Source organism: Myotis brandtii, unplaced genomic scaffold, assembly GCF_000412655.1.
Source record: "Myotis brandtii unplaced genomic scaffold, ASM41265v1 scaffold560, whole genome shotgun sequence".
NCBI classification, from domain to species: domain Eukaryota; kingdom Metazoa; phylum Chordata; class Mammalia; order Chiroptera; family Vespertilionidae; genus Myotis; species Myotis brandtii.
This window is the reverse complement of record NW_005370081.1, coordinates 414,158-424,836: the sequence shown is the minus strand read 5'-3', so window position 1 is coordinate 424,836 and position 10,679 is coordinate 414,158. Positions and strand designations below refer to the sequence as shown.

General features: G+C 58.4%; 1 protein-coding gene across 2 annotated transcripts in view; it reads left to right on the top strand.

Annotated features, from left to right (window-relative positions):
- The window catches only part of ZCCHC24 (zinc finger, CCHC domain containing 24), a 99,373-nt gene that overhangs the window by 80,870 nt on the left and 7,824 nt on the right, over window positions 1-10,679 (top strand). The window contains exon 4 of one of the 2 annotated variants that reach the window (XM_005878446.2): window positions 1,751-4,425. The exons of the other annotated variant lie outside the window; for it this stretch is intronic. Coding sequence (XP_005878508.1) covers window positions 1,751-1,864 — 114 coding nt within the window. The 3' untranslated portion in view covers window positions 1,865-4,425. Of the gene's footprint in view, window positions 1-1,750; window positions 4,426-10,679 lie in introns of those variants that run through there. 2 annotated transcript variants of the gene reach the window in all.

Sequence of the window (10,679 nt, the reverse complement as noted above, 5' to 3'; positions counted from 1 at the left end):
GTTGGGGGGTTGTGGGGGGTGGGTGTGGGGGGGGGGGGGGGGGGAGGGGATGTGACCTGCCTGGGCCTTTCAGTTTGGAATCCTGGCTTCAACTTGTATTGACTCTACCAACTGTCCCCCTTCCATTAATCACCATCATCATCGGCGGCAGCAGCATGAATAGCGTCTATGTGCTGTCTCTTTCTATTCCTGGTCTTCATTGAGTTGGAACAGCATCTCATGAGAAACGTGTTGTAACATCTCCTTTTACAGATGGGGAAATGGAGGGTCGGAGGGAGGTCGGGTGGCCTGCTCAAGGTCGCCCGGCTCGCGGGCAGCAGAGCTGGTGTTCCAGCCCAGGTGCCCTGGGGACAAACTCTTCTCTGGCCAGGAAAGCCGGTCGTCTGTAAGCCCCTGGCGGTGAGGTCAATGCTCCCATCCTTTTTCCAGTCCGTCCTGTGTGGTTCAGGCCTGGAAGCACAGGGATGGGCTTCCTGCCCCTGGATCCTAACCCTGCCCACCCACGGTCCCTACGCGCATCTCCCAGAGCCCTCTGCCTCTCCATCCCCGATTGCTCACTCTGAGTGCCACCTCGGGGCCAGGCGCTGCATCATTGGGCAGAAAAGGCAATATTTTACCTTTGAGTGGCTTGCGGTCTAGCCAGGGGGCAGCGCTCACCTTCACTGTCCTCCCAGGACCATCCTGGGTCATGGTCAATGGCCCTAAGACTCCCTGCCCTGGCCAGCTTCCCCCCAAATCCATGCAGGGGACCCTTCTGCAGGCAGGGTTCTGGGCCAGGGCTGTGCCAAGGAACTGCTCGGGAACGCGCCTAATAGCATCCATAAACCTTCCAAGGAGACCAGGCTTGGCTGGCTGTGAGGCCAGGGAGGGGTGGGGTGGGGGGAGAGGGAGCAGGGACGTGCTCCTGGTAACAGAAAGGTGCCTACGCTGCTCGGTTTACAAACGCCAAGACCTCCGAATCCTCCCGGTGCCCTGCAAATGAGGTGTGACGATGGCCCACTTCACAGACATGGAAACTGAGGCTCCCTGAGGTCGCACGGGGAGTGAGCAGCATCAGCTCCCTGCTCTGGGCCTCAGTTTCCCTATCAGGAAACCAGGAGGTTCCGCTCACGTAGCCTCAACAGACATGGCAGATGGCGTGCCTGGCCCTGGGGAGTGGGGGATCCAGAGCACCGGCTGCCGGCCCCTCACAGAACTGAGGGCTCATTCCCTCAGACCTGAAGAGTTGCGACCGTGTCCAGGTTAAACTCTGCTTGAGTCCCGAGGCCACACGCGGAGGCACGGGAATGACAGCATCCAGGGAAGAAGCGCTGGGTGCCGGGAGGCCGGAGGTGTAGGCTGGGGTCTCCCTGGCTCGGGGCCTTGGTTCCCTTATCTGCATAATGTCTGTGCACCTGTCTTGCCTCTATCCCAGGTTTTTGTGAGCTTCTGGCGGTGGCTGCTCAGAGGGTACTGGGGAATGGCAAAGGGTGTCCAGACCCGGGCTCTGGGTATAGGACCCTCTCCCCCAGCCCTGGCCCAGCCCAAGGCCCCAGCCTGTGCCTCTGGGGACAGCAAGAGGCAGGAAGGGCCCTGGTGCCTAGGGAAGCAACCTCTGTGGCCACAGCACACTCCCTCTGGGCTCCCTCTGTGTATGTCTCGCTCCTCCTGTCTCGCCCTCTCTCGCCCTCTCTCTCTCCGGCTTCACTCTGTGTTTCTTGCTGCACCTTGGTCTCCCGCCTTGAGCCCTCTTCCCACTTCCTCTCTGCAGAGGCCCCTGGAGAAGCCCGATGGCCTGGACGTGTCCGACCAGAGCAAGGAGCACCCCCAGCACCTGTGCGAGAAGTGCAAGGTGCTGGGCTACTACTGCCGCCGAGTGCAATGACCGGCCCGCGCGCCACCTCCGCCAGCCAGAGAAGACCCGCCGTGTTCGTCCATGTTGCTGCGTGTCCCCATGTGTGTGGGGGTGTCCTCACAGGCATGCGGGTCTGGGCAGGGGGTCTTAGGTTCTTGTCTCATGTGTGTTGACAGACAGTGTTACTGACATAGCTGCCCCACGGAAGGCGGGGTCTCTGGGACTCTCCAGGTGGGCTGAGTCTGTGGGGGGACTGGGGGCGAGCAGGGGTGGATGCACAGGACCCACAAAGCCCTCGGGGTCCCCTGCAGGCTCTCCTCCTCTGAGACCCCTTTGGTGAGCAGCCTTGCATTGGCCATAAGTGCACTAAATTTACTGTGAATCCCAAAGCCTGTGGGGGTTGTCTCCCCAAGACCAGCCGGCGCCTTCTCCTCCCCAGGGCCTTCCAGGCTGCCCCATGCGCACAGCACCCTCACAGAACCCCGTTTCTGTGTCCCGTTCAGGTCAGCAGTCATGGCGAGCTGAGGCCTGGTCTAGCGGCTGCTGGGAGTGAGCCTCTCTGCCCCTTGTCCACTTTGAGCCCCGAACCTGACTGCCTCTGACGTCACTGGTATTACACTCGGGTTCTGCACCCGCCTCCCCAAAGACCCAGAGGTCAGGGACGGGGCAGCAGTGAATGTTGGACAGAGTCCCAAGGTGTGGCCTGGGGCACACCAGGCATCACCTCCCCTACCACACACTTTCCCCACGTGCTTGGATTTGTCAGCCCATCCCTTCCCTTCTTCACCTCCCACCCTCGGCCCATCCCCGATGGAGGTTGGAGGGCCCTGTGGCAGCCGCTGTGGCAGGAAGGGCATGGGCCTGGCAGTCTGGAGACCTTTGTTCAAGTGCTGACCCTGCCGCTGACAAAGTATGGAACCTGGGGAGGACTTCTCGTCTCCGGGCCTCAGTTTCCCCATTAGGTCAGTGAGTGACACTAGTAAGTGGGGGTGGGGGGCACCTCCTGGGCACAGGACTGAATTTGGAGAGTGTCTCCAGGTCCCACACTCACACCATCCCCCATCAGTCCATCACTGCAGTCAAGCCAAGGGTGCCAGCCCCATCCCTGCCTGTCGTCCCCATCCCTGCCTGTGGTCCCCACCCCTGCCTGTGGTCCCCACCTCTGCAAAAGTGAAGGAGAAGGGTCCCCCTCCACCTCGCACGGGGCAGCCCCAAGCCACGCTGCAGAACCCCTCCCCCGGGGGAGCAGGGAGACACTGTCCGGCAGCGGGAGGACCACCCTCTTCAGGGAGGAGCCTGTTTCTATTGTCCTGCGTCCTTCCTTTCTCCCAGGGACAGGGAGAAAGCTGGTTGGCAGGACCGAGTCACTTGATTTTGCCCCAACATGATGCCTCTGTGGGAAAAAGTCAGACCACGAAATGGGCCTGAAATCCAGTGTTTACCGCGGCTCAGGGACACCCAGCCGGGGTCCAGTGCCTTTGTTTTCAAATGAAAATGTTTGTACAGCTGAGGAGTTACAGTCAAGTTAACCAGGAGTCCAGGGAGCAAGTGGAGAAGATGGAGTGAGTGTGTTTGAAGCCAGGGGGGCTGCAGAGGAGATTTCAGGGGGTCGCGGCCTCTGAGCACTTAAAAGGGGGGTATTTGCTCCAACCTGAGCCCCAAAGCTGCCTCCCTCCTACCCACAGCAGCCATGCCTGGCCGCTGGCTGTGGCCACCCTCCCACCCACTGGGAATGCCACGGTGGAGTCCCTGCCCAGCTGTTTCCAGCTGTCTCCACCGGGCCAAGGTGAGCGGAGTCGCCCTGGCTGGAGGCACTGTGCCCGAGGAGAAGCTGTCACTGCCAGTCATCCCAGTGCGCAGCCACAGGTAATGCTCCCAGTGGTGGGCAGTGTGCTTGTCCGCTGCCAGCATCCGGCCCCAACTCTCCCAGGGACCTGGCCCCACAGTGGAACCTGCCAAGTCTGCTGCAGAGGTGGGGGAGCCCACACCCTAAAAGAGCCGGGACTCCAGGCCGCCGGAGGCCAGGGCCTTCCACGGGCCACAGGAGATGGGCTATCACCCAAAGTGACCTTCCCCGTGGGCTTGTCCAGCTGGCAGCCATTGCCCCTGCCATCTGTGCCCAGCTGGCCACGGGGGGCTGGGCCCTCTGCACCCCCCTCCTGTATTGTTCTGGCAGAACTTGGTCAGCAAAAGCTTCTGATGCCCAGGCTGGCTGCTGTGGGAATGAAGTGCTCAGAGGCCTGGGAGCCCAGGGAACGAGCAAGTGTGTGGTTTAGTACGTTCAAAAGGGACAATCGCTTGCAGTTAGTAGGTCTAGAGATGTAGCTGGGAGAGAACAGTGTTTACCCCATTTGAAGTATTCAGTAGTTCTACTTGTGAATTTGTATTTATTTTGAGTTATACTTGACACAGAATTCCTTTTTTAAAAGAAAAAATACTATTTGTGTATTTTGAAAAAAAATCATAGATGTTAAAATTTCTGCATAGTTTCCAATTTTTCTCACAACACTGAATTTGTTACCTTCTCCTGAAAAATCCTCACAGTGATTTTTGTCTGTATATATTTGAAGGCCTTTTTAAAAAAAAAAAAAGAAAAGAAAAGAAAAAAATAATTGTTTGATTTTTGACATAAAAAAAACAAACAAAAAGAGGCATTTTCAAAACTTCAGAGCTTTCGGGAGGGCAATAGAATATCAAACAAAATGTCTGGAAGTATTTTGCAAACCTTCTTGTTGAGGTGCGAGAAAATATTTATGGTGAGAACTTTTCTCTCCTGGGGTTTTTTTCGTTTGATTTTTTTTTTTGGTAACCACTAAGCTGCTCTCTAATTGGATAAATATTGTTTTACAAATGTTATATAGATGGAACCATGCAGTCTATATCCTTTTGAGATTGGCTTTTTTTCACTAAGCATAGATTCCTTGAAGTTCAGCCAAAATTATTGCATGACTAGTGGACCACAGTTTGTTTAACTAGTCACCCATTAAAGGACATTTGGGTTATTTTTTTTTTTTTTTTTTTTTTTTTTTTTACTATACTTTGGTCTGTAAAAAGTATGCAACTGAACTACATTAAGAAGGAAATATTGTCTCCATAGAATATTTTATGAAGTTGGTACATAATTCTGATGAGGAAAAAAAACACCTTTGCAATTTTTAAGCCATATTGTTGCTATTCTGTGTTGTTTTCCTTGGATGAAAATATCAGTATTAAGTAGCCAGCATATTACCCCAGTGCTTAGACTCAGTGATATGTGTCTGTCCTGTATTTATACATATGTGTATCTGGAAAGTATTGCCTTTTTAAGGGAAGCTCTTCTTAGGTATGTAGTGAAAGGGGGATGGTGACCCCTTTGAGCCTCCTCAGCTGAGGATAACAAACAGCATTGTAATCCGTTCCCTTGCACCTTCTCATTATTCTCTCGTTATTATGGTTACTAGTTTAGTAGGGGGCAAGGAGGTGGGCTAGGGGAGGAAGGGGCATGTGACTAACTAGCCCCCTGTGGCCTTGGCCTGGGGAAGGCCCGGTCAGCAGGGCCCCGGAGGGCGGGCGAGAGGAAGGGAGGCAGTCTTCACACCCCTCTGGGTGGCCGTCTGAGCCATGCCTCGGAGCCCCAGGCTCTTAGAACTTGGATTTGTCAACCAGAGCCCTCACTTGCCCTCCAACGTCTAATAGACTTGAACCTATTCTACCTGAGTATTTAACCAACATCACTACATTGTAGCCAGCGCAACAACTAACCCTGACGTGCGGGAGGTGTCCCCGGGGCTGGTGGCAGCGGGCTTGCTGCTCTCCGCTGCCGGCCTCACCGCTCACCTCCTCTACTCCTGTGGGGTGACCTGTCCGTGTCTGTATCCATTAATGCGTGTGTGTCCAGCTAAAGAGACAAATGGCCCGTGGGCCCAGCTCGGAGAGCGCGGCAAGGCCCCTGACCTCTCCGAGGGTCGCCCTCGGGATGGCATTCCGTTGTGTGCCTTATTCCTGGAGAATCTGTATGCGGCTTGCCCGTAGAAACATAGTCTTTTCCTGCGGCATTAAAGGACTTTAAAGGCCGGAGGCTCGTGGCTTTCCTTGTTTACACAGACATCAGTGGGGAGCTGGGCGCTTTCGCAGATTCTGGGCCGAGGGGGAGGGAGGGACTTGCGGCCGCCCTCTGCTCTCCCGGGCCTGGGTCCACCGTCCGTGCCCTGCCTCCATCCACTGATGGGCCTCCTCCCAGCCCCTCTGCCCCAAGTGGACACTCTCTCTGGGCGAGAGCCCTCCCCAAGTCGGGCGAGATTGTCAGCACATTAGGTCACACGTTAGCTGGGCGATGGGACTGCCGGTGACCATATATAGGAGTGAATCTTCTGGGAGCAGAGCCGGCGGGCGCCCTGGGCCCTGCTCACACTGGCCCTCGCGCCAAGGCTGGGGTTGGGGCCTCTGACGCTGGGCATCACAGTCAGCAAAGCACAGTGTCCTGGACTCCTGGGGAGTCAGGCAAAGGGACGAGGGTCCCTCTTCTGAGCAAGTCCCCGAGGGGCTGGGCTGTCACGTGATGGGCTTTGCTGGGGCCACAGACAGGAAGCCACGCTCAGCGGCTCGGGAGCCACGCAAAGCGACCTGCATCCGGAGTCTTCGGTCCAGGATCAGACACTGCGCATCCCCAGCCTTGCTGCTCACAGAAGCACCTACAGGGCCTTGTTCTCACTGGAGACCCTGCGATACCGGCCTGGACATGTCCTCGGGTTCTTAAAGCCCCGGTCAGGCCGATGGGCACGGCTGAGGAGCACCGGGCTTCGCAGTGGTCCCTCGTGGTCCCGTGGGGGTGACAGTGACATCGTGCGGAGGCAGGTGGGCGGGGCAGCCTCACTGGGGGGCACCGCACCCTGGGCTCCAGCCAGTGGTGCTGCGAGTGTACTGCCCAGAGTGTGTGTGGTCGGGGGAGGGAGGCTGGAAATGCAGGTTCTTGTGTGAAATTGTCCGTTTTAATTTTGGCAACTAGTTTGCTAAATATTTACCAAGTGTACAGATCACACCATGTCTGTGGGCCAGCTCCTGAGTTCAGCCTCTGAGATGGGGCAGAGAAACAAGATGGGAGGCCTTGGGATGGGGGAGGGGGCAGGGGCAGGAACAGAGACCCCCCCCCCACTCCAGAGCAGGACCCCTTGTCTCCCTTGGGGTGCACAGCGAGTCTGGAAGCCACCAGCCCTTTCCTGCTTATGGGCACAAAGGGAGGACACGCCTCTGCGGCCTCCCCTCAGGCGTGTGCAAGGCGCTGGGCCAGGTCTGAAGGCAGGTGGCGTCAGCTGGCCAGGCCGTGAGCGGTGAGGGGACTCAGCCCACACAGAGTGGGAGGCGGAGAGAATAATCACCTGCCCTGCTGCTCCGCAGACACTGCCAGGGGCCAGGAAGGGGCTGCCCTCCAGGGACAGGCTGAGGACAGAGCAGGGTCTGTCTCAGTGCGCCCCGTCCCCAAGACCTGCCCGGCTGTGTGAGGTGGCAGATCCTTGCCTCCAAGCCCCAGCTTCCGCGGGGTTAGGGTGCAGACAAGATGGCCCAGGGAGCACGAGGCACAGTGCGCGCTTGGCACCCGGGAGCCAGGGGCAGTGGATCTCCTGCTCCCACTGCTTGTGGCTCAGGCAGAAGCCTTGCCAGAGATCACACAGGAAGTCAGAGGGGGAGTGGGCCTCCCACCCGGGACTCCTGGGCTCACTGAGCGCCCACTGTGTGCCAGGTTCGCCGAGTGCCCACTGTGTGCTGGGCTGAGGCCCCAGGTTCACGCTCGCTCATCTGCCCTTGCGTGTCAGGGTGCAGGGGCCCCTGTGCTTGTTTTGTTTTCCGTGGAAAAAAAAAACACAAACCCAAGGCAAACACAGCCTGCATTTCGACATCTCCCAGAGCCGTGGAAACCAGTCATTCCCCTGGACAGGAAGGGTTTCCGGTCGGACTTAATGTCCATGTCCAGAGGCTGCCAGCGCTGAGGGCTGGGAGAGAGCAGAGTCCGCCACCGAAAGGGGCGTCAGGGGACCCAGGGAGGACGGCCCAGCGATGGGCCCACACCCGCCTTCCTTCGAAACTGACACCCACCCCATATTTCTGTCGGAATGAAGTCGAGGCCCCAGTGAGTAAGGGCTAGGAGGGCACCCGCGGGCAGGGACTGAGCCCGGATCCGAACCCCAGTTTTCACACAGTGCAGTCTGAGGCGGACCTGGGTGGGGCCCAGGCAGCTCCTGCTCCCAGGGGTGCAGAGGGGAGGTGAGGAATGAAGCCCGGGGCTGAGGTGCTCTGGAGGGACAGGCTGCTCCAACCCACAAAGGCCTTGGTATAAGGAGCCCCTGGCACCTGCTCCCAACACAGAGAAGGGCGACCATGCCAGGCCCAGGCCTGCGGGAGAGGGCGCAGCGCTCACCCCCCCTCGCTCCTCAGCACCAGAACAGCAGGAGCAGGGCCCCTCCCGTGCCCCAGGCCAGGCTCCCGCCACCACCCCTTCCTGACGTGTGATGAGCCTGTGTCCTTCTGACATCGGGGCCATCGGGACGCACCTGTGGCTACAGTGGCTACAGGCAGCGCCTGCACCCAGATGTTCCGTGTGGCTGCTTCCCTTCCCACCCCCCCTGCAGTTCCTCACGCCCCAGGCTGGGCCCGGGTGGCCCTCCGGCTCTGTGCTTAGTCCCATCCCAGGAGCCAGGGCAGGGAACAATATGCCAACGTGACAGGTGGAGAAACTGAGGCCCGGGAGAAGCCTGATACGGAAGACTGACAGCTGGGGTCCCCTGCTGCGCCCCCGCTCCCAGCTCTGAGCTGTTCCTGATCCTGACGAGACGCCCAGTGGTTCCCAGGAGCCTGTGCAGGCCTTGGGCAAATGTTATGGCGCTTCTGGGGCCAGCCCAGTGCTTGGCATCAGCCCCTCCACCCAGATGCCCTGACCCAGCTCCCTGGCCGGGGAGGGGGAGAAGGGACTGGAGGAGCTGAGACCAAGGGGCCACCAGCTGGGGGAGGCTCGCCGCGTCTGGAGTCAGGCCTCTCTCTGGCTGTTCCCCAGGGCTCTGGCCAGAGCCAGGAGCAGCCTGTCCCGGGACAAAGGCCCCCCCAAACCCCCCATTTCTCAGAGATGATAGAGGCCCTGTGCTGGCCCCGCCCCTGCCCCTGCCACACACTCATACACACCTACTCTGCCTGCCCTCAGCCCTCCACTCTGCCCTGGGCCCTCACACCTGCCCAGCCTGGCCGACCAGCCTTCTGCTGTCGCTCAGAGCCCAAAACCAACTAGTCCAAGCCCCGTGGTGGGTCTGCAGGCCTGTGTGGAAGCCAGAACTCAACAGAGCCCCCAACACAGCCCCCAACCCCAGTTGCTCCTGCCTCCACTGCCTCTGGGGCGACCAGGCCTGGCACCTGCACCTTCTCTCCTGGACACTCGCTCATTCTTGTCCTCGCCTGCCCACAGCCTCCAGCACCTGGACTCAGGTCAGCCGCCCTCCCACCTCCTCCCTCTTGGTCCAGGAAACAGAGGGGCTTCCTCCCCACCCCACACGCCCCATGCTGAGAGCCGAGCAGCACCCTCCCTACACCTTCTCAACATCCCACACTTCCACCTCTGGTCACCCCTTGAGGTTGGGGCGGCCCTGCAGCCTGTGGGGCCATTTGGGGTCCAAGTCCTGCCTTGTGTGTCTGGGACCGTGGCACTTGCCTCCCCATCCTCATCCTGGCAAGGACTGTGGGTCAGAGGGACCGTCCCCCTAAGCCAGTCGCCTCCCCTCTCGGCCCCGACTCCCTGCCTTGGGAAACAGGCATGATGCTGCCTGCCACCTGCGGAGGGTCAGCGTCAGGACTGACGGGGTGAGGCAAAGTGCTTGCACCTGGGACGTGCTCGAGACAGTGTTGGCCACTGCACCCGCCACGGAGGCGGGACTGTTACCTGGGCCTGTGCTGCCCTGAGAATGGCCCTCAATTTCCCCTCTGCTCTGCCTCCTACCTGTCAACCCCAGGAACCAGGTGGCAGGAGTGAGGGCTCCCTGCTCCCCCAGGGGCCAGACAGACCCAAGACTTTCCCCTTCCTTCCTCAGGCACCCACACTCGGTTAGTTCATTTCTGGCTTCTGTCTCTGTTTCCCTCTGTGCTGAGGCAAAGGACCCTCCCCTGGCATGTAACTGGGCCTCCTCTCCCTGGAACCTGACCCCAGCCCTGCCCCACAGTGGAGCCGGCTTCAAACAGTGTGGTCCCGCTCCCCCCACATCCTGGCCAGCTCAGAAATTCCCGGCTTTCCTCCTCAGGGATCTCCTGATCCCCTGCTTCCCCCTGGTGGCTGAAGCTGAGAACTGCAACTTTCCTGTAGGCTGTAAGCCTGTAAGGTGGACAAAAGAGAATTATTTTTCTCTCCCAAATCCCAGGTGAGTCCTGATCTTCCAGCACAGGGCTACTCAGGCCACATATACCTATCTTGGGTAAGAGTGTCACGTTGTAATATCTGGATCTTCTACTCAATTATAAAAAAAAATGCACGCACAATGTGAAGTGGCAACAGCACAGGAAAACAGGAAGCAGGATTTGAAAACTCCTAGTAGCCCAACTTCCCCCAGAGATCACTATGTCCAGCGTCTGGCAAGATCCTTCCATAGTCTTTTGTTTGTATAAATATGTGTGTGGAGTTTGCAGCTCCATGGAACCATAAAAGACACACTCAGGGGGCAGACTCAGTGAGCACCAAAGCCACATCGAAGCAAGTCTAACCCCAGAGGGGTGTCTCCAGCACAGAAGTTCTCCCACTGCAGACACAGCTGATTCTCACAGCCAATTGGCCTGGAGGTCAATTCCTCACAGTGATAACTACAACAATCAAGGCTTAACTACAACAAGACTGTGCACA